This window comes from Portunus trituberculatus, chromosome 50, assembly GCF_017591435.1.
Source record: "Portunus trituberculatus isolate SZX2019 chromosome 50, ASM1759143v1, whole genome shotgun sequence".
Taxonomy (NCBI): Eukaryota; Metazoa; Arthropoda; class Malacostraca; order Decapoda; family Portunidae; genus Portunus; species Portunus trituberculatus.
The window spans coordinates 25,325,126-25,349,680 of NC_059304.1; the positions used below are offsets into that span (position 1 = coordinate 25,325,126).

Consider the following 24,555-nt stretch of genomic DNA (forward strand, 5'->3'; position numbering starts at 1 on the left):
AAAATAAGAGAGCCATGAGCACAAATCAAATTATACTTTCATGTAAGTGAAAAGTAATAATTATCCTAAGTAATTAATGTATAAGCATCTCTCTTCTACTAGTAACAATGACAACAGTATGCTAAAGTACTCTAAATACATACTTTTCACCTGGAACTGATGCTCCGATTATGAAGGAAAGAGACCTGACCACATCCACTGACAGTACTCCAGCTGTTTTCATGAAGCCCAAAAGTTCCCTGGCAGTACGTCGGTCTGCTGAGCTCTTTCTCTTTTCTGTGTCCTCCACTTGAAGATGCTTCAGTGAACAATGGATTCTTAGCAATTTGAGAGAGAGAGAGAGAGAGAGAGAGAGAGAGAGAGAGAGAGAGAGAGAGAGAGAGAGAGAGAGAGAGAGAGAGAGAGAGAGAGAGAGAGAGAGAGAGAGAGAGAGAGAGACTCAAACATACAAGGTATGTAATATGTTAATAACAGCAACCAGAAAGAAAAAGTAAGAACAAAAATAACCCATAAAACAAATAGATAAAAATTTCACTGGTGGTTGCATCTTTTAATTTGAAATAAAATAAACCTGAAATTTCATGTAAAGTCAAGATCAGATCTGTAGGTCTGCTGAATAACTGATTCTACTGAGTGTTTTCTTCATATTGTCTGGTAAACATACTAATTATACTATGACTGATAATGATACTTTAGTAAATTGATTTATGCCTTATTTATTATATTTTGATATACCTTGCCCATTCATTATTTTTGTTGCTATTGTGATCTACTATAGCAAGCACCTGATCAGTACACATTCACACACATAGTGCATACAAATAAAAGGGAAGGTGTGTTAGTTTTCCAATTCTACTAGGCTGTAGTCTTTGCTAGCTATACAGAGGTTACATAGTCTAAACTTTCTAATATCAGAGTCAAACATAGGACCTCTCGACTGAGGATCAAATTTGATGTAAATATTTTTTTCTTTTGTTATCAATGACATCTCATATAATCATACTCATCTAAGGACATAGGAAAACTCAATGTTATTTTTTTCAACATTAGCTTCCTTCTTATGTAAAGCTTCATCCAAAAAAAGTTATGCCATAAAGATTAATTTCATAATAAATAATGAAAAGAAATCAACCTGCATTAAGAATTCACAGCAGCACAGAATTGCAAGTAAATAAATGTCATATCTACAGTACTACAATTACAAGCATATGACAATTAGCCTGCTTGTTTATAACACTGCAGTTTTAACCCATCACAAAAAATGCAACTGATAAGTAATTTCTTTTTTACATTGCATGCACATGGCACTCACCCCAGCCAGTAAACTCAGCAGTTCTGGTAAAGCCTCACGCACAAATACTCCATGCTTCTCCTCCAGTAGCTGCTTCCTGGTTGATGAGCCTGAGGTATTGTTATTGGGCCACCTGCATATTTAAGTTAAGGAAAATATCACTAAAGGACAATTCATTACTTAAGGAAGGAAAACAGAGAGAGAGAGAGAGAGAGAGAGAGAGAGAGAGAGAGAGAGAGAGAGAGAGAGAGAGAGAGAGAGAGAGAGAGAGAGAGAGAGAGAGAGAGAGAGAGAGAGCATCAAAGGAAAATTAATTAAACAGACATCTATTCAGGCAAAATATCGTAGCACTATAGTTTTACTAAAACAGCTTTTTTCTAAACTTAAAGAAAATCCCATTTTTTTCCTTTACAACAAGGAAGATGATCCAATAGTAAGTTTATATGTAAGGGAGGAAATGTATCTTGGATTACCAGGAGTACCACTCATTTGCTGTCTTTCTATTTGTCTATATACCAAGCCACAGACAGACAAGTCAAGGGTGCAGTGGTAAAGGATACGGGTCAGTGGTAAGGGTGTGGAGGGAGGCTTGTCTGGCAACGACTCTCGGGTGTGCACTGGTCACCCGGTGGAGGTAAAGCAGCACAATCAGCTCCATGGTCCACACCTCCACACTCCCCATAACTCGATCTGGTGGACACAAAGAATAGACTCCTTAACGTGCCATAACTCATTACAATAACAACAGTATGTGTGCATGCATATCATTTATCTGATCAATTTTGCCCTTTACAGGAAGGATAATTATACTGCAGTATTACAAAGCAACATCTGGCCACTATGTGCCACAAATACAAATCTAGAACATATGACATGTATGTATTGATATGGAAAAGAGGCAATGAATATAAAATATTGATGTCGCATTCAATCTTTCATAAAGGAAGATAACCTTTATAACTTAAAACATTTCATTATGTTGTTTCCTTACATTTGTTGATGTCATCATCCTGTATACGTAAGGAAAGATGTAAGAATTATGATACAACACATAGGTATGTACGTATATACAAGCAATGCAAGAAATTAAGGTAATCTGTGAAATATTAACAAAACTGAAATACCACAAAAATAATATTCAGAGTTTGGTACATTTTAGCAGGAGCTGATTTGACACTACCCTATCTGGCAACACACATTCTAACTCTAATAGCATTTCTTTATTCACTAAGCTGCCTGTATCAATATCTCTACTGGATCAAAATTACAGTACATCAACTATAAATTGAGAAACGGTACATTACACATATCTAGATTTTTTTTCTATGTAAGAGCAGACCAAATCAGTACTGGATATCAATCTTTGGAAGGCAAATCTGGCTATAGCATTTAAATGAGATCTGATCTGTGGTTTGAAGATATCATATCAAATACTTCTCTCAGACCTTTTCTCAGTTATTCAATTATGATAAAGGAATTCAAATAAAAAAATAGAGGACTTCACCCTACAGCTTATGCTCTTTTGCCCAACAAACAACAACACACCACAGACGTGAAAACAGAACAAACAATAATGCATTCATCATCCAATGAAATACAAACTTGGCATACAACATCCCACCACATGGAAATTAATTGATGGCCAACACAAAATATAGAAAGGTAAAAATGCATACTATCATGAAAGGTTACTAGCCATGCATAAACTATTCCCAAAAAATTGAAAAGTATAGAGATGCAGATAGAATAAATTAAACTGTTCATACATATGAAAACTTGTGAGTCTCACTCATAATTATCAAATGGATTAAAAAGGCATGTAACAATTTTTTGTGATTATTGTCCCATGGTGTCCAAATGACTGTGCCCAAATGGTGGAGCCAAAATAACTGCATCCAATTGTCCCATTCCAGAATGCTCACACTTCATATTCTTTCTGATTATTTAAGATTCAAAATCTTGGAGAGAGAGAGAGAGAGAGAGAGAGAGAGAGAGAGAGAGAGAGAGAGAGAGAGAGAGAGAGAGAGAGAGAGAGAGAGAGAGAGAGAGAGAGAGAGAGAGAGAGAGAGAGAGAGAGAGAGAGAGAGAGAGAGAGAGAGAGAGAGAGAGAGAGAGAGAGAGAGAGAGAGAGAGAGAGAGAGAGAGAGAGAGAGAGAGAGAGAGAGAGAGAGAGAGAGAGAGAGAGAGAGAGAGAGAGAGAGAGAGAGAGAGAGAGAGAGAGAGAGAGAGAGAGAGAGAGAGAGAGAGAGAGAGAGAGAGAGAGAGAGAGAGAGAGAGAGAGAGAGAGAGAGAGAGAGAGAGAGAGAGAGAATCTATAAAAACATTCAAGCAAAGCTGTAAATCTCAACAACACATCACCTCTTTCCTTCTGTGAGGTAGCAGAAGCAAGAGCAGCCTCCAATTCATGGTCCCGCCCTGGGCACAGTTTGGAGAATAGGAGGCAGGAGAAGAAGACCACCATGCTGCACTCCACACTCAATCCCATCTGTGCACCAAAAAACAAACACCAAGATACAATCTATTTCTCAGATGAACTAAATACATACAGGTGAACACTAAAAGGTGTATCATTCAAACTGCACCACAAAGTAAATTTCTCATCTCTGTGTGGACAAATAATGGCTGTGACCATTGCAGACAAGTGATAAGATCTAAGTTCTACTCAGGCTGGCCATTTTCCTCCAAATTATTTTAGGAAAATACAAGGAAGTTCAACTGTTCAATGAGTTTGCAAACAGCAAATTAAGGCTCTATACAAATTAGGTGTCATACATATACAGTTGGCACCACGGGTATTGTCGCGAAAAATGTGCGCCAATACCCGTGACAAATTATTAAGGACCCCCATTTTACACCTAAGAAAACCGACACTGGTATTGGCGCGAAAGCACATGGTAGAGTAGGCTGAGCTTAAGACCCACGTGCAGACATTAAAGATCTCAGTTGCCTATAGAATAACTCAGTTGCTTTTTGTGATTAGTCGTGACCGCATCAATTGTTTTTTCCGCTCTGACGTGCTGTGTTTTTTTGTGGGATTTTTGTAATAATGCCACGAGGCCCAGAGCTCACAAGGGGAGAAAATTGCAGCAATAAGCTCACTTTATAAGGCAGGAAAGTCTAACAAGGATATATCAATCCAGACCAGAGTATCGTTGCGCAGTGTCCAGAGATGGACAAAGAAATGCCAGACAGCGGGAGGTGATTATCCCCCACTCCAAGTCAAGAGGACTGGACCAGCTAAAAAGACATCAAAAAGGACTCTGAAGGTTATCCAAAGACAGGTGGAAGCTGAACCAAGGATAACAGCTAAAGAATTGAAAGAAAAAAATCCAAAACTCCTGCAAGATGTGTCTGTTAGGACAATACAACGCCGCCTCAAGGACGATTTGTCTTATGAGCATCGGGCACCACGACGCAAACCTCTTCTGATGGAGAAACAGAAACACAATCGTGTGAAATTTTGTAAGAAATATCTAAATTGGGATAATGAAAAGTGGAAGAAGGTTTTGTGGACCGATGAGGCTACATTTAATGTTACTGGGAACCGAGGAGGTAAGGTTAGGCTCCGTCTGGTGCGGACCCGTACCATCCCAAGTACACACAGGGGACAGTCAAGCACCCTGATAGTGTCATGGTATGGGGTGCATTTGGGTACTATGGTGAGGGCAAGCTGGTTATATTACCTAAAAACACAACAGTGAACAAGGAATCATATTTGGAACTGTTGTGTGACCATCTCGAGGGCTGCTTTGATGCCTGTAAGAGTGAGGTGTTCATGCAGGATGGTGCCCCTGCACACACAGCAAAACTAATCAAAGAATGGCTTGAATTTGTAGGAGTGGATTACATAAACAATTGGCCTGGTAATAGTCCAGATTTCAATCCAATTGAAAATGTGTGGGGACTGATAAAACAAAGACTACGAGGACGTAACACAGCAACTGTGGAATAGCTTGTGAAGGAGATTAAGGACATTTGGGACAACTTAGAACCCTCAGTGCTCTAAAGACTGGCTGAATCTGTTCCTCGACGCCTTGAGAGCTGTCTGAAAAGGAAAGGACTCCCCACAAAGTATTAGAGGCTGGTAGGTTCTACATACATGTTAGTATTGCACTTGTTTTAGTGCTACAGATGAAAAAAAAAACATCGCGCCAATACCCGTGGCGCCGACTGTACAGAAATACTTTGAGATACAAACGCTCCAACATACGATTCTTTTTATATACAACGAAAAATTTCATATAATTTACACCTCGAAATACGAAGATATTTTTAAGATACGAATAGCCATCAGTAGGTGGCGCAGCAATTGCTCGGCTACCTGCGTCACCCGAACATTCAGCCCACGTTGTGTATCGTTGTTCAGCCTTTTTTTTTTTTTTTTTATACCATGTGGGCTTTTCACGGGAATTTATGGGCTAAAGGGGATACTTTTTTGGGGTACCTCCTATCTCAAAGCCCACCCGCTAGGAAACCGTTGCCCTGAGTAAGGAAGCCCAACCTACACTCGGACCGTGGACAGGATTCGAACCCATGCGCTTGGAGACCTCGTGGACCCCAAAGCACGCATGGTTCCACTGTACCACAGCGGCCCCTTAAGCCTTTGTGCATGTATGTGTCTGTGCTCCTTGGCAGTGTGTATTTTTCTTAAGTTTTGTGAACTCAAGACCTCGTGATCATGGGTTCCAAAAGTAAAAATAAGAAGGCTGAAAAGAAGAAAATTAGAAGAGTCCCGCAATGGATATGTAACACAAGATAATTGCAAAATATGAACGTGGTGTGCGTATCTGTGACTTGGCCCTGTGCAGTAACGCTAGTAGTAACTGTAAAGTCAAACCATTGTTGGTGTATCATTCTGAGAACCCCAGGGCTTTTAAAGCATCTAAGGTGTTAAAAGAGAAACTCCAGGTCATGTGGTGTGCCAATAGTAAGGCATGGGTAACTCGCCAATTCCTCCTCCGTACTACATATACGAAGTTCTATCATAGCGTCAGTAAGTACGAATGCAAATTGAGAGTTTTCACTTGCACTAACTCAGCAGGTTTGGCGAGAAACACACAAAATAGCTTGTATTCACATACTGATTACACTTGGAAATTCAATAAACGAGTGAGTGCAAATGATGTTTTTTGATATACAACGATCGTCACGGAACTAATTAAATTCATATGTCGAAGTACCACTGTAATTGTATGAAATACTTAACAACAGGTAAATCAGCACTCAAAACAGAGGAAAAAGATGTGCATTCATATGTGGGGCTATGTAGGATACTATATATTGGTGACAAGCAAGTGGAAGACAGAGTGAAATAAAGCAGTCAGGATGGTCCTTAGTTGTATACTGGCATCAACATTACAAGAGTATGTATTGGATGTTGTCTAGGAGCAAGACAAGCTCATTGGCATCAATAATAATGAGATAAACTTGCACTGATTAGAATTAATCATCAGACACAACTTTATCACATCAGGAAATACCTAATGAATCAATAATCATTCAAAATCAATTACAGTGTAGAGTCTTTAATTACTACTACTGTTGTCACCATACATCTACCTTCTTCACAGCTATGTGCTTCCAGGTGTCGTAGTTCATTTGTGGAAATCCACGTTCCCCCAGGTCATGTGCATATTGCAGCAGACGGGACAACATCTGTACATGGCAAGAGACTAGTCAGCATTCTGATTGATATTAGTTATCAAGAATTAAAATCTAAGTTGTATAAGAATTCTGTAATGAAAAAAAAAAAGATGATAATGAAAATATTCTTACCTACAAATTTTGTTCTTTCACAGTTATTAGTGAAATACAGAAAAGTTACTATCTATGCATCAAAATCCACCATATGTAATGGTCAATACATAGCTCCTTCTGACATAAATGACAAATTCATATTAAAACTCAAAACAATATAAACCAATTACAGCTTCATCTCTTATATTGTAGAATTTATAAGATTAGTTTAACAGGTGCAGCCTTCAGTGTTGAAGCAGTGCTACTCTGGATGTCTATTGGTGTACATGAGTGACCTTCCTCCAAGAGAAGAAAAATAATCTAAAGCACACCAAGACTACATTGTAATGCATTTTAGTGAAGAAATGTTACAAAATTATATCCTCTAATTCTGTGATATAATATGAATGAGATGATAAATAAATAGATAAAAAGCAAATCTATAAACAAAACAAAATTTACTTGAAATTACCTCTAAGGAAACCTTATCTGGGGGTAGGATGGGGAGCACACCAAGCTCCATCACCTCGGGTCGCACCCACAGCTGCACCTCCACCATGGTTGTTATGCGGAAGTGACACACACCAAAAAACCTGCCAGGAAGAATGTACAACTTCAATATTGACATGACATAACAATACCCTAAAGGCCTAAACACTAGTATTTTCAAAGAAAAAATAGACCAACTGTTCAGTTACAAATTAAATAACTCAGTTACATTTTTCTTTCTCATATGGTTACTAAATTATTGTTGCATATTCTAACTTTGGGAATATCATTGTAATAATCATTTTCATCATTTTTTCATCTAAATAAGCAAAGGTAACTCTTAAATTCCTTAATAAGTTGAGAGTTTCACCTGTTATCTTACTTATATGTTTTTCCAGTGATAGTTCATCTGTAAATTCAGAGAGAGAGAGAGAGAGAGAGAGAGAGAGAGAGAGAGAGAGAGAGAGAGAGAGAGAGAGAGAGAGAGAGAGAGAGAGAGAGAGAGAGAGAGAGAGAGAGAGAGAGGCACCACTAAGCCTTAGCCTTAGTCATAGAGATTTGTTTACATTTTTCTCCCCCGTCCATAATAAGCATAAGTTTTGATGGAGGAAGTAGGTGGATATAGAATGAATTTTTTTTGCCTTTTCAGTTACGTACACATGCACACTTTATCAATGCATCAAAATATATGAAATAACAGCAAGTTTATTTAGTGTTGCTAACTTGGACACAGATGTTTTCAACTAAAGGTGGAGGAGGAGCAGGGAGAGAGGAAAGAATGCAGGCACAATTCACACGTAAACATTAAACATAAATTAAAACTGCACTTTCTTTAGACAAAAAAGGTCAATAAATAGTGTGAAAGTGATAAAAGTGCATGAGATCCACAAAAAACACATAGATACTAGCTCAGCTGCGGCTGGACTGATGCACTGAGCTGCTGACTACACTAGCAACATCCTCAAGCATGACTTGTATCAAAATTTTGTTCATATCTCAAAATAAAAAACTGACCAAATCATAGCTCATTCTCAAAAAACTTGTATCTCAGGCAGCTTGTGAATAGTGAATCACTAATGAAATACCACGGTATTTCATTAAAAATTCACTATCACTCAGTGCCACGGAGTTGAGATTATCCTCATGGCATGAACGTATATGAATACTAAGATATGATATCCATTATAGCAGGCAATAGAGGAGTGGAAACATAAATATCATGGTGAAAGCAACAAGCAAGCTAAAAGAGTCACAAGAAGAAGAAGAAGCGGCCGAGCCGCTGTGAGTCTCTGCCTCGTCTGTGGCCGATCTCATCTCTGCTTTATTTTTTTGATATTCCATGTAAGATTTCACTTTATGCATTACAAAACAATCCTTTCTTGGGGGCAAGGTTTATAAAAAGCTAATAGAAATGTTGTTTTGTGAACATAAATGCATATATAAGACAGTAACACCACCTCCGGAGGTGGTTTTCCCAGCAACCTGAGAGCAACCTCATCACCATCCCTCCAAGCGTTCATGGATGTCATTTCGCGGCAGGAGGTTGCTCTGACATTGTTAAAGAATCTTGGATCCAGCTCCCGCTCTTCTCATGCTTCATTTGCAGTCTGCCAGCATTGAGTACAGACGGAATCTCTTCAATCTGCCTATAATTCACCAAGCTGGCCCAAAAATGTCCTTCATCTTCTTCTGTATGTGGGGTTATTTTTGATAAGTGGATTTTTTATAAAGTGGAAAAGCTCAGAGGAAGATCGTGACTGACTGTGGTGTGAGTGGTGAAGGCAGTGATGCAGTGAGTGCTTTGTTTACATATTCTTTGTTTTGTTGTTTTCTCTTATTATTTCTTGCTTTCTCTTATTATTTCTTCTTTTTCCCCTTACTTTAATTACACTTCTAGTATTTAGAAGGGTAAATAATAAAAACATGTTAATTTAGCCAAATAAATAGAGTATTTTGTACAAATTTTTTTGGACCACATCCCGCATCCCCCTATTATCTATTGTTTTTTATGAGAATTACATGTTTGTTTTACGCGAATTTTGATATACACGATGCCTCTTGGAATGCATCTATCACGTAAATCGAGATTACCTGTATTTTTCAAACAGTCCTCCATTCATTCCAACAGTTTTCCATAACCCCTCTTATCTTCTATAGTTTTGATAGAAGTCTTTAATGTGGCACCTTACCAAAAGCTTTTCTTGAATGTAGATAAATGCAATCTGCTCGACCATCTCTCTCCTGTATTATATCAATCACAAGTTTGTAGTAGAACATCTACTCTTCCAAGAAGCAAACTGACTACTTTAGTTTTTATTTTTTTATTTATACTATGTGGGCTTTTCACAGAAATTTCTGGGCTAAAGGGGATACTTTTTTTAGGGTACCTCCTATCTCAAAGCCCACCCGCTAGGAAACCGTTGCCCCGAGTGAGGAAGCCCAACCTATACTCAGACTGTGGACAGGATTTGAACCCGTGCGCTTGGAGACCCCTCGGACCCCAAAGCATGCATGGTTCCACTGTATCACGGATTTCCCTATGTTTTAAGAACTTAGTGTACTATTTGTTTTTTTTATCATTCTTTCACAAATTTTTGTGAACATACTAGTCAGTGACACTGGTCTGTACTTCAGTGGCTTTAGGGTCTCTCTTCCTTTGAATATGGGTACAATGTTTGCCCTCTTCTAACACTGTAGAACTATTCTTTCATTCAAAATTCCTCCATTTTTCTATTTTCTTGTATATTCAGGGGCCTTACGTATTCCTTCCCTTGTAAAAACTTTCTTGAAGCTCATATTCATCACTTCTTCCATCTCTTTCAAGTCACATCATATGCAGCATTATCCATTATTTTATTATATATATATATATATATATATATATATATATATATATATATATATATATATATATATATATATATATATATATATATATATATATATATATATATATATATATATATATATATATATATATATATATATATATATATATATATATATATATATATATATGTATACAGTAAGTTCTCGGTTTATGTCAGAGTTACGTTCCTGAAACATGACGTAAGTCGATTTTGTACGTAACTCGAGTTTCAGTACATTTCAAAGCATATTATCGAGTTTTCAACCAATCATTGTTTATGGTCATTCAGGTAAGTTAAAGGTTATATTGTTATAATATTTACAACTATGTAGGAATATGAAACACAAGCTTGTTTTTGTTGTTGATTAGGGCCACGAACGCGAAGGACTGCAGGTTGCCGAGAGGGGTGGACGCCTGAGGCCGCCAGGAGGGTGGGCAGGTCAAATGTTGTGACGCCCAGGGCAGACAGCTGGGAGCGTAGTGTAGTGCGGTGGGAGTAGAAGCGTGGGCAGCGGGGCAGGAAATGCAATAGGAAAGGGCAATAGGGATCAGCAGACAGGCGCAGACAGTGCAAGTCAGCTGCGAGTGTCGTGTGGCCCAGGCGAAGGCTCCGGAGTTGTTATTGTTGTGATGGGTGCGCGAACCCTCAAGGTCGTCTTCTTCCCTCCCTCACACACAGCTGCTGCCTCCCTTCTCATGTCTTTTAATTATGTCCACTTTTTCTTGTAGCATAATGGTTTTCCTTTTCTTAGCATCACTGCTGTCACTAAGAAGTTTTCTCTTTGGTGCCACTGAGCAAGATACTAGGAACTTGAGTCAGTAAACGCAGAAGTAGGATAACACTCTTGCCAGGGGCGACGGTGTGGTGGAAGTGAGGCAGGGTGTTATTGTATTCAAGCGTGAGGCGGGCGGTGTGGCGGGCAACCACCAACAATAACAATAAATCCCGCACTTTATGATTTATAAATGTTCAATTTTTTTAATCTTAAATTGCCTTATAGTGGACTGACGTAACTACGAGTTTGACATAACTCGAGACCGACGTAACCCGGGACTTTACTGTATATATATATATATATATATATATATATATATATATATATATATATATATATATATATATATATATATATTAATACTTCGAGATACAAACGCTCCAACATACAATTTTTTTTATATACAACGAAAAATTTCATATAACTTACGCTTCGAAATACGAGGATATTTTTAAGATACGAATAGCCATCGGTAGGTGGCGCATCGGTCACTCGGCTACCTGCGTCACCCGAACATTCAGTTCATGTTGTGTATCGTTGTTCATCCTTTGTGTATGTATGTGTCTGTGCTCCTTGGCAGTGTGTATTTTTTTTTAAGTTTTGTGAACTCAAGACCTCGTGATCATGGGTTCCAAAAGTAAAAATAAGAAGGCTGAAAAGAAGAAAATTAGAAGAGTCCCGCAATGGATATGTAACACAAGATAATTGCAAAATATGAACGTGGTGTGCGTATCTGTGACTTGGCCCTGTGCAGTAACGCTAGTAGTAACTGTAAAGTCAAACCATTGTTGGTGTATCATTCTGAGAACCCCAGGGCTTTTAAAGCATCTAAGGTGTTAAAAGAGAAACTCCAGGTCATGTGGTGTGCCAATAGTAAGGCATGGGTAACTCGCCAATTCCTCCTCCGTACTACATATACGAAGTTCTATCATAGAGTCAGTAAGTACGAATGCAAATTGAGAGTTTTCACTTGCACTAACTCAGCAGGTTTGGCGAGAAACACACAAAATAGCCTGTATTCACATACTGATTACACTTGGAAATTCAATAAACGAGTGAGTGCAAATGAAGTTCTGCCCACAAGCAACTCTTCCTCTTTGCAATGCAAAATTCCAGAAGTCTCTAGATGCTATGGTTCCCAAAATATCACAGGTTGAATGAGGTAGTATCATCGGTGTTTGTGGCCTTGCGTCCGATCAGGTTTAGTGACCTTGGCTAAAGTGATAGAAAACAGGCCTCTTGTATCTCTCTCTCTCTCTCTCTCTCTCTCTCTCTCTCTCTCTCTCTCTCTCTCTCTCTCTCTCTCTCTCTCCCTCCTGTCGCCTGTTCTGATACCAGTCTCATTCAAATGTTGTCTCCCCGCTACATGGTGAGAGACCCGAGGTGTACAAGTAAGGCGCGCAGGAGAGGTGGCAGAATGGGACACCATGAAATCATTGTCGCTACCACCATCCATCCATCATGGGAGCTGGTGACACAGTGACGTATAGCATATGTTTACTCTTGATGAGTGTTGCCAGCTCACAAACAAAGAAGATGAGAAGAAAATAGCCAAAAAATATAGCCCCAAAACGCCTAAATGTCTATTGACGTGCCCCGAGTCTTGCGTGATGAACGTCTATCGACATGTCCTAAGTTTCGCAGATTAAGTTGTTATTTTGGGCAATATAGTACATTTATATCATGCATATAATAAACATTGTATTTATCTTATATTAAATCTATATTTGGTTGGTATTTAAAGCATGTTAATTTTTTGGGGGGTAAATTCATTTCACTAGAACAAATTAATTCTATTTCCATTAATTTCTATGGGAAAAATTGATTTGATATACAATTTTTTTATATACAATGATGGTCACGGAATTAATCAAATTCGTGTGTCGAAGTACCACTATGTGTGTGTGTGTGTGTATATATATATATATATATATATATATATATATATATATATATATATATATATATATATATATATATATATATATATATATATATATATATATATATATGTTACAGTCAAACTGTGAAATCAGTCATTTCGTGAAATGACTGATTTTCTTAGTCATTACATGTATTGCCTGCGGAGGCCAGTCAGTTCACGAAATGACTGAAAATTATAGCCATTTCATGAAACGACTGAATTATTGTCATGCTTGTTACACTATATGGCTGTTTTGAATTAGGCAAAATGTGAACTAGTGGTTTGACGATGTGAACTAGCTGTTTGACGTCCATTGACAGCCATGACGTCATTGACAGTGATACACCCACCAATACTAGTAAATCAGTCAGTTCAGCTCAGTCACACTGAGAGCACACACTAAACACTCAGCTCCGAGTCTCTTTGCTGATTCCAGTTGAATCCAGTTCCTTCACAAGATGTCTGAAAGCATAGAGTTAAAATTTCGTGAAGAATTATATTCTAGGTATGAGAAGTGTCGCAAATATCTCATTCCGAAAGAAGAATATTTCCAAATTATTGAGGACATTCGTACAACTAGTGAAAGGAAGAACACTAAGAGTCGCCATCAATACTACCTTCTGAGTAAATATGAAGTGCTACAGTGTGGTGATATTGAGAAACTTATTAAGAAACGACAAACCCCAGATGAAACACCAGTGTACTATGTCTCCATTGAAGACACTTATGACATAGTTAAGAGGGCCCATGTTGCAACTGGGCACGGTGGTCGAGATAGAATGACTAGAGAACTCCAAGTGAAATACGCCAATATTCAGCGGGATACAGTTGAACTATTCAAATCGTTGTGTCAGGAATGCCAGAAAAAGAGAAAGCGACCAATGACAAAGGGAGTTGTGGTTAAACCTATTCTGACTAGTGAATTTTCATCACGTGGGCAGGTAGATCTTATTGACATGCAGTCTATGTCGTGTAGAACTTACAAATGGATTATGGTTTACCAAGACCACTTAACAAAGTTTTGCGTTCTGCGTCCACTCAAATCAAAGCGTGCAGCTGAAGTAGCATTCCAACTAGCTGATATTTTTCTTCTCTTGGGGGCTCCTGTAATTCTTCAATCAGACAATGGTTCTGAGTTTACTGCTCAGATCATTACTGAACTGTGTTCCATGTGGCCTGAATTATCCATCGTTCATGGTAAGCCAAGACACCCACAGAGTCAAGGCTCTGTGGAGAGAGCAAATGGTGACATAAAGGACATGCTTGTTGCTTGGATGGCTGATAATAACTCAACGGACTGGGCAACGGGCATAAAATTTGTTCAATTCTCCAAGAATTCTGCCTATCACGCAGGGATCAAGAGGAGTCCATATGCTGCAATGTTTGGTGTGAATGCCAGAGTCGGACTGACATCAACATCACTTCCACATGAAATCATCAGTTCCCTGCAGTCTGAACAAGACCTTGTAACCTTGCTTCAAGAAAGAGAAACTGATACCAACAATCCTGAAACAGAAAGTACAGTCCACGAACCAGTCGCAACCGAAATTAACGAGGATGAGCAAGAAATTGATGTCAACTCCCAACGTATAGCTGCCAGTGAACCAGAACAAGAACAAGAACATGAACCTGTATCCCCTCATCACTCTGATCTTGATCAACTGCAACACAGCATCAATTCCCAACGTATAGCTGCCAGCGAATCCCAGAAACAACAAGCGGAGCGTATGGTGAAGAGAAGCCGAATAGAGCTAAAAGTAGGTGAGATAGGAGACAACGTTGCTCTTCCCATTCCTTTAGTTGATCGAGGTCGTGGAGACCCAAGGAACATCTTAGGAGTTATAGTGAGTAGGAGCATAAACGATCAGTACAAAGTAGCTACCAAAAGTGGTGTTCTAAAAGGAAGCTATTCAAGGAATCAATTTGACATTTGTCCTGAAAGATTGCTGAGAGAGGGTGACATTAACAGTGATACAGAAATTTCTCTCCGAGAAGCCGTTATCAAAGAATCTGACAATGGAGGACAAGGTTTTGTTAAGTGTTCTTGTAATGGTAAAAAAAAATGCCAATCAAACTGATGTAAATGTTTCAAATCTAAACAGCTTTGCAATAGTAGATGTCATAACAGCCTTAATTGTACAAACAAGTAGCATGAATGAGTGATTGTGTTGTCATATGTAATTCTATTGTTTAAGTGATTTATTTTTTAACTACAGTTGTACTTTTGTAATATGTGATTTTTCATGAATTTTAACATGCTTTTAAAATATACTGTATTTGAATAAAAACAAATTATGAAGATTTGTAATTTTTTTATGAATTTTAACATGCTTTTTTAAAATATACTGTATTTGAATAAAAACAAATTATGTATGTATGAATTTCTACTTTATTTCACCTATCACATGTCAAAAACAAAATACCGTAAATTTCTTTAGTCATTTCGTGAAATAGCTGGGCAAAAAATTTAGTCATTTCATGAAATGGCTATAATTTTCAGTCATTTCGTGAACTGACTGGCCTCCGCAGGCAATACATGTAATGACTAAGAAAATCAGTCATTTCACGAAATGACTGATTTCACAGTTTGACTGTAACATATATATATATATATATATATATATATATATATATATATATATATATATATATATATATATATATATATATATATATATATATACAGGCAACCCCGTTTAACGAAGGGGTTACGTTCCTAAAAAACACTTCGTTAAGCGAAACTTCGTTAACCGAACCAATTATAACAAGTTTAACCCATGATTTGAACTTCCATTGAGAGTAAGCAAAGTGAGAGTGCATCATAGTACAGTAAAAGGTTTAATGAAAGTAAAAATTATAAAGTTAAACGTTTAGGTAGTTTAGTTTAAGTCATTATAATGTACACTAATGTATGTATGTACGTAACTTTATAATGTTGATGATCTTAACTTTATGAAGGGAAGGAGAGTGAAACGGGAAATACACTAACCGGCAACCTGTGGAATGTAAACAAAGTGCGCATCATTGTACTGCATACAAAACTTATGTACCATATTTCCACAAGGCTTTCCATTTTATCCATTGTAGAGTCACGAGTTCTGGTGGTTCTCTTAGCTTGCAAGGAAGATGAGGTCTCACTAGCCCTCTTAATAGAGTTTCTTGACTTGAAAATAGTAGACAGTAGATGGAGTCAAGCCATGGTGGGAAGCAATGTTATTAGTTTTCTGGCCTTTCTCTTGTCTGTGAATAATACCCAGCTTCACTTCGAGAGTAAGACACTTCCTGGTCTTCTTAGGAACGTTAGACCACATTGCAGGGGGTTTTGGTGGTAAGTTGAATTAAGGAAGATGAGCTGCTGGTGACGCTGTTATGTTTTGACTGGGCAGTGAGTGGTGCGTGTGATCTTGATCTTGATCTTGATGCTAAAGGTGACACAGAATTTCTTCTGAGTCAGGCCTTTGTATCGGCAGAGCCTGTGTTGTCCACGAGAGGCTTGATCTTGATCTTTATTCTACAGGTGTCTCAGGATTTCTCCTGAGGCAGGCCTTAGTACCAGCAGCTCCTGATGTACGAGTATTCAAAAGCCTGTCAGCTTTGGAAAAAAATTACCTGGATAAAACTTCGTTAAAGCGAGTTTGGTGTTCGTTAAACGAGCAGATGGTAGTAAATGAAACCTTCGTTATAGCGAAATTTCGTTGTGAACCTTCGTTAAACGGGGGTTGCCTGTATGTATGTATGTATGTATATATATATATATATATATATATATATATATATATATATATATATATATATATATGCAACCCCCACTTAATGAAGGTTCACACAACAAAATTTTGCTACAACAAAGGTTTCATTTTACTACCATCTGCTCGTTTAACGAACACCAAACTCGCTTTAACGAAGTTTTATCCAGGTAATTTTTTCCAAGTTTGAATGCCCTGCCATATTATGCAAACCGACAGGCTTTTGAATACACCAGCGCCTCTTGTGGACAACACGCACACCACTCATTCCCCATGTTCAAAACAATAACAGTGTCAGCAGCAGCTCGTCTTCCCTCGCTCAACTTACCACCAAAATGTCCTGCAGTGTCACCTAGCATTGCTAAGAAGACCAGGAAGTCTCTTACTCTCGAAGTGAAGCTGGATATTATTCACAGACACAAGAGAGGCGAGAAAACTAATAGCATTGCTCGCCACCATCTTGACTCCATCTACTGTCTCTACTATTTTCAAGTCAGCAGACTCTATTAAGAAGGCTGGTGAGACCGTATCTTCCTTCCAAGCTAAAAGAACCACCTGAACTCATGACTCTACAATCGATAAAATGGAAAGCCTTGTGGAAATGTGGTACATAAGTTTTGTATGTGATACAATGAAGCGCCCTTTGTTTACATTCCACAGGTTGCCAGTTAGTGTCTTTCCATTTCACTCTCCCTCCCTTCATAAATTTAAGATCATTCAAATTATAAAGTTATGTACATACATACATTAGTGTACATTATAATGACAAATTAAACTGCCTAAATATTTAACTTCATAATTTTTACTTTCATTAAACCTTTCACTGTACTATGATGCACTCTCACTTTGTTTACTCTCAATGGAAGTTCAATGGGACCGATTGAGATCTGCTATGTAGGTGCCTTCAACCGCCAGATGGGTTAATTATTTTACAGCAAGTTGGTCAACTGGAACGTACATTTCTGCACGTTTTGTAAATATTAAATGGTTTAATAAAATAGTTATAATCTTTCTAAGAATGTACTCGTGGCATATAAGCTAAAAACGTGGAAATGTTTATATATATGTCGAGAGCTCTTCTTTCCCATCTCCATTTCTGGGACAGAAAATTGAAAAGATCATTAATAGGTAAAGCGTAGTTTTAATGCCTTTTTCTTTCCATAAAAATTAATATGAATTATATTCATACAGAAAATCACAACAATTAATAGTCTTAAAAAATTAACAGTAGAGAGGATATTGTCTGACATGCACCGAGATTGTTCTATCGAAATGTAAACAAATCTAGCGTGTTAAGAGCCATCGCCACACTCGCTATACAACGACTTCACTATGGATAATACTATGGATATTAGTGAGGATGAACTTAGAAAATGGACAGTGACAACTCTGAGAAACTTTCTGAGTTTAAAAGGCATACCAAGTTCGCTTGTTGTGATTCAATTAGGAAAATTCGGTTTCAGTAATGTTGTCCAGGTTATTTCGGCACAGACTCCGAAAATTGTTTTTTATAAATGCTACTCAGTGATATTTGCTCTACGCTTTTTGAGTGCAGCATTATCCTATGCAGAAACTCAGACAATTTTGTAATAAGGTATATATGTACTATTAGACTTACAAAAAATATTTTGATGGGACACTGGTACATCCATACTTTGCACCATTAGGAACATATATTTGCATATTTTTATGTCATTTTCAATCAGACACATAGATAAATAACCAAACGTTTATATTATGAGGTATGTAGGCATGAATATCTGTATATATATTTTTTTTAATAGGGCTTCCACAAGAGTGACAGTTCGGCGCGATAGGCAGGACCAACTTGTGAATTAAACCAGCTGGCCAACAATGAAAACTACACAGATAGCGATTGGTGCCATTCAGGAGTTAAACTTGTTATAATTGATTCGCTCAACGAAATTTCGCTTAATGAAGGTATTTTTAGGAACATAACCCCTTCGTTAAGCGGAGCTTGCCCATTTATATATATCCCTTTGTTTTTCAGATTGCCATCCACATGTCTATAGAAAAGTTTGGGCTCATGTTTACACATGTCTACATAGACATCTTTTTCAAACTGTCTTTGTTCAGCTCTCAGGATCATCATATAATCATTTCTTACTTGACTGTATTTATTCCAGTTTAATTATTTTATTTAACTTTTTCCATGAATCCTCTTTCATTCTTCTTGCTGTTTCATATCTTTTTGTTAAACCACTCAATTTTTTTTTCTAATTGTTCTTGTCTGCCATTTAAGCACAAACTTCTTTTTACCTTCTTTGTATATTTTAAGGAACTCATCCCATTTCTCTTGGAACCTTGTAGCCTTATAGAACATATCTGTCTTCCTGAAAAAATTTCTTCATGTTTTCAAAGTCTTTTATTTTTTTTTTAATGTTACGGCCTATAGCACTTGTAGGCACATAAGTGGCGCAGGCAATTTTATTTATAGTGGTACCCATATTAGGGCCCATATCAATACCCAAGTGCATCTTCAATGTAAAAATCTAGAACCTGGGTATCATGGTGACATGCAGGTAACTTTAAACCACTCAACAAATAGCTCAGATTCAAATCGGTATGTGGTGGGATTCGAACCTACACGTGGACGTCTGCACTATCCCATGCTCACCACCTTATCCACTATGCCATTGCCTTGCTATAATTGAATTTTCCAGTATGGTGTTCTTCCTTCTTTTTATGCTCTATCTCTACATTTACACTTAATTTTATTTTATAGTAGCACTGTTACTTTTAGCCAATGGGATCTCTATCTAAACATCCTAAATCATTTATGGTTCTTTGCTAAATAGAAGATCTAGTTTCAATGTTCCATCTTTTTCCAAATTGTGTCTTGCTTTTTATCCATATTATTAATACATTATCCATTGCCAGATTAATAATGTATTTTCCCAAGATGATTATGTATTCTCAGTGTACCAATCCCAACATACCTTCTTACAGTTAGTCTCCCCTCTTAAAATTCTCTCTAACCAGTTCTTTGTGTCTTTTATCCTTTTCTCATATTCTTAATTTTTCCAGACATTAGTTTTAGTTGGTACATAACTCACAATGAATTATCTCTTTATGCCTTGCATATTCTCCACACCAATTCTCAAAGCCTTTGATAGTCCTGTCATATTTCATTTCAACCACTTTTAAGCTTCTCTTAACTAACATGACACTTCCTCCTTTCTGATTTTTCTATTTCTTTTCATAAGTTGCATCTATCTTATCTAACCTCCTTTACTTTTTTTAACTCACTATATAATCTGATTTCTATGAGGCCCATTTTATCTTTATTTTTCTCATTTAAACAAACATTCAGCTCCCTTAAATATGAGATAAGACCAATTATGTTGGTGTATGTCACATTCCACATGCCTCTTGTCTTCCTTAATTGGCTTCCCTGTTCTCCTTCATGTTCCAGTACCACTTTCTCATTTTCAAACTTAATAAAATGTTTTCTGCTCTACTGTCATCTCCTTATTTTGCACCTTTACTTCCTCTCTTAGCTTGATTAGGTTTCTCATCAACTACATGTTTTTGTCCCCTCTTCCTTGGTGAGCCTCCAGCCCCTTGCCAGAGCTTCCTCAGTATTTTCATGCAATTTATATATAATCTTTTATTGCTCTACAGCCTTCTCCTTTGAATTTTCCTACTCTGTGATATTCTTATATCTCATTAACCACACATCTTTCCTCTTCTTGTGCCTCTCATCACACTTTGTTTTCTTCCTCTTTCAACTCTTCTTAACTGTCTTGGTGGTCTCTTTATTTTCCTTCATCCCATAGACTATAATGCATTTTTTTTATTATCTATTATCTCCCTGACAAGAGATTTGTTACTTTTGATGACTTTTACCACTTTTCTACTACTTTGGCCACATTCAATTGTTCCTCTTGCATTTTCATGAAGTTTACACTTCTTCATTCATGCTTTCTTACTCACTTAATTTTCCAACTTTTCAACTTTCCTTTCAAACAAAACTTTTTCTCCTTATAGCTTTTTCCTTGCATCGTACCTTTCATTTAGATGAATTAATGTCTTAGCATTTTCTTCTACCTTCTTACTACACTCTTTAAAGTCTAATTCCATAGCTCTGCATGCATCTCTTTCTTAGTTGTACATGATCAGCTCTCAGTCCCTTATTCTGCCCTGTCTTATCTGGATTTCTTCCATAGGTTTCATTGTCTCTATCATTATTTCCATTTCACTTTAAAGTGTCAACACCATTCTTTGCCGCAACTTCACATTAATTTCTTTGTCATCACAATAAAACTCAAAAAGGGATTTATTTTTTCCTCCTTGTTTCCTGGTGTAAACTTTTTTTTCCTTTTTGGTTTTGGTCCTTCACTTTTATTTTCTATATCTTAGGTTACCAAAGTGCCTTGTCTTGTTTAACATTAGCAATCATGATACACCACTCATCCCGATCTTCAGCCAAGCCAATTGCTTTACCAAATCTTTGTACATTTTTCAACAAACTATCCATGTACTTTGTCTTTTGTCTTCTCTCGCTCTTGAACCTTCCACTAACCCTGTTAATGCTAACTTCTTCATTTGATTCTTCCTCATTGCATTTGATATATTACTTAATATGTGCTGAGGTTGTGTGGTAAATATAAGAAAGTTTTCAAGTTACTACTTTCATATTTGATGCATCAATTGTGAAATTAACACTTGGTGAATTAGAGGAAGTTTTACGTTGATACTTTGATACTGATGCAGTGGTTGTGAAGGTAACACTGGGTGAACCTGTGTATTTATGATAAATACAAAGGAATTTTGATTAGTAGTATACTTAGTTTTAGTTGAAGTAAATGTAGACAACTTAAGCAGTGTATGCTATAGAGTACTGGAGGGTCTGTGTGTTGTCCCGTGTTAAGTCCCATAACACACAAACAGAGAGTGGAAATGACGAGGCAAAGTTCAAATTTTTCCGTCAGTATCTTTCCAGTGTTCTGTGTGCACCAGATAGAACTGGGCAATGTGTTTTCCACCATAAGTGAGGTACGTTGAGGTCTGCTCACGTTTCGATAGCACACACAAATGTCAGCGTTAGTCACTGCGCTACCTATTTTCATCCAAAACTAACATAACTTGTCAATTAATTCATCGTTATTATGCTTGGCTGTCAAATGGTTGAGGATAAACATGTCTCATCTCAACAAACAGGAATTTAATGCATAATTTTGCTAATAAAAGGGAGGAGGAGACCACAAGACACATGAAGATCTCTGCAGGTGACTATGTCATAAATAATTCAAATACAGTAAAGGTGCTGGTTATAAGAGTGAAAATGACTGGTAATTTACATAATACAGTAAGTTCTCATTATACGGTAATTCTTTATACGGTAAATTCACATTTACGGTATTTGGAAATTACTACCCTCGATTCGATATATGGTAAGAAAAATCTCAGATACGGTATCCGCTCATGTCATCCCAGACGGCCCAGCGCGGGGGAGCAGGGGTGATGACGTCATCCACACCACACCTCCCCACCACTCACAGTACTGACTTCAACTTGACCACCCTTGGAGCCTATTATCTCTTCCTCTCCCTCCCTTTTTTTAACTGCATTACATATTACTTACATGCATTACTAATTAGATGAATAAATGGAATATTAAAAGGTCTATTGTAAGCACAAATATATTCATAATAATTATAGCAAACATTTAAAGCCTACTACAAGCGGCGAACCATGCAGGAACTGATAAAGGGCACAGATGGGCCTGGCAAGCCCACTATCAGAGAATGGTGGAAGTCGTATAACATAAAGCACGCCTTAGATAACATCAAGTCATCTTGGGACGAAGTGAAGACGTCTACCATGAACTTGGTGTGGAATAAAGTATGGCCAGAATACGCGCATGACTTCCCAGGCTTCGCTGAAGACGCCATCGGTGCGATCAGAAATGACATAGTGAATCTGTGCCGTAGGGCTGGCCTCGATGAAGTTGATGATGATGATGTTCAAGATCTTTTGGAAAGCCATGCTGAATCTCTCTCAAATGATGAACTTATAGAGCTAGACAAGGCATCACAAGAGACAAAAAAAGGGAGACGAGGAAGAAGAACCTGTGCGTGGCCTGGACATCAAAACTCTTAGAGAATGTCTCGGTGGTATTGAAGAAGCTCTGGAAACCCTGAAGGAATGTGACCCAAATCCTGCCAGGAGTAGCAAGTGGCTCATGACATAGAGAAAAGTGTCAAGATTTATCAAGATATCTATGATGAAAAATCAAAGAAAAACCAAACAGTCCTCCATATACTCATTTTTCAAGCCTGTCACACATGCCATCCCTGTCACACTTGCCGACCCTGCTACAGCTGGCCCTTCCATATATGCTGCCGATGGTTCTACAGCTAGCCCTTCCTCCATATCCTCTTACTTCAAACCAGTGAAACGTGCCAACCCTGCTACAGGTGGCCCTTCCACATCTGCTTCCGACAGTGCAGACAACGACGTCTTATCCTCGTCTGCCCACTCAGCAGAAGATGAGTAAGGGCTGAAATCCCTACTGTCCCTTAGGCTTGGGAGGGACATCATTCGATAGAATATATAGCAAGTGAAAGGTAAATAAAAACGTTTTCTGTTTATTTCTTTTGCGCAGTACTTTACATTTTTTTATGACTATTTTCATGTATTTTAATTTCTGTAGGGGGTGACTTTTGACGTGCTGGAACACATTCCCTATTATTACATGTTATAATGGGTTCAGCATACGGTAATTTCAATTTGCGGTAAGGTTTCCAGGAAAGCATCTGTACCGTATAACGAGGACTTTACTGTATTTACTGTTATGTCCTCTCAAGATAAGCAATCTAATATAGCAAGTGGTGAGAAAAAACATAAGATGAGATAGTATTTTATTTCTGTTATAACCCTAAGTTCAATTTATTTATTGAACATCGTTGGATGGAGAGACTTTTTTTCCTTGGTGTGACTGTACAACATACAGTAAGACAGGGAAGCATCAGTGTGTCCTTCCACTGTGGTGACCAGATGAAAAGTGAGTCGATTTGCACATGCGTGCCAGCCTGGTGACCTGACTTCCCGCTTCTCCAGGGAAAAATAAAAAGCTGGTTTGCAATCTTTATCTTTTTTTTTTTTTCTCTCTTCTTTTTAAATTTTTTTTTTATTTACTTTTACTCCTTCAGAGAGAAGAGGAACTACTAACTGCTTAATGACAACAATTTTGAGCTTGTGAATAAAAAAAAAAAAATAGAACTTAAGGCACCTAGCACGATAACCTGATATCGGGAGGCGGTGGCATAGTGGATAAGGTGGTGAGTGTGGGATCGGGCAGACGTCCACGCGTAGGTTCGAATCCCACCACGTACAGCCTTAAAACACTTTGCCATTTGTCGAGTGGTTTAAAGTTACCTACATGTCACCATGATACCCAGGTTCTAGGTGGTTACACTCATGATGAGCTTGGGCAGTGATATGGGCCCTAATATGGGTACCACTATAAATAAAATTGCCTGCGCCACTAATGGGCGGAAGCTGAACAGCGCTTCCCATACACTCTTCAAGTGTGCCTACAGGCGCTATAGGCATTACTGTAAAAAAAAAAAAAAATCCCTTGCACATAAACATGCCAGTAGGTGCACTGAGCCATCCTAACCTTCTTTCACTTACGGTACTCCATGCTGAGAAACCGAAGCAATCGAAGGCAGCGCAACACCAGACATCACAGCAGA

The 24,555-nt window shown here is 37.8% G+C and overlaps 2 protein-coding genes across 8 annotated transcripts in view; one reads left to right on the forward strand and one right to left on the reverse strand.

Moving 5' to 3' along the window:
• LOC123500095 (TBCC domain-containing protein 1-like) overlaps positions 1 to 24,555 on the reverse strand; it is a 185,822-nt gene that overhangs the window by 124,238 nt on the left and 37,029 nt on the right. For 6 of the 7 annotated variants that reach the window (XM_045248749.1, XM_045248753.1, XM_045248748.1 and 3 more), the window contains exons 2-7: positions 7,500 to 7,620; positions 6,851 to 6,946; positions 3,650 to 3,776; positions 1,852 to 1,981; positions 1,313 to 1,424; positions 144 to 298 (exon numbers count right to left, since the gene is read on the reverse strand). In XM_045248749.1, the coding sequence (XP_045104684.1) occupies positions 144 to 298; positions 1,313 to 1,424; positions 1,852 to 1,981; positions 3,650 to 3,776; positions 6,851 to 6,946; positions 7,500 to 7,586 (707 nt within the window). In that variant the 5' untranslated portion in view covers positions 7,587 to 7,620. Of the gene's footprint in view, positions 1 to 143; positions 299 to 1,312; positions 1,425 to 1,851; positions 1,982 to 3,649; positions 3,777 to 6,850; positions 6,947 to 7,499; positions 7,621 to 7,898; positions 7,919 to 24,555 lie in introns of those variants that run through there. The other variant, XM_045248751.1, reaches the window with a different exon arrangement.
• Positions 13,182 to 15,451, forward strand: LOC123500096 (KRAB-A domain-containing protein 2-like). Its single transcript, XM_045248755.1, has 2 exons — positions 13,182 to 13,412; positions 13,457 to 15,451. Exon 2 carries the CDS (start codon positions 13,544 to 13,546, stop codon positions 15,161 to 15,163), a length of 1,620 nt encoding a protein of 539 aa, XP_045104690.1. The 5' UTR covers positions 13,182 to 13,412; positions 13,457 to 13,543; the 3' UTR covers positions 15,164 to 15,451.

What these genes read in the sequence shown, in the direction of transcription:
- LOC123500096 (XM_045248755.1), top strand. Translation starts at nt 13,544, where the DNA reads ATGTCTGAAAGCATAGAGTTAAAATTTCGTGAAGAATTATATTCTAGG.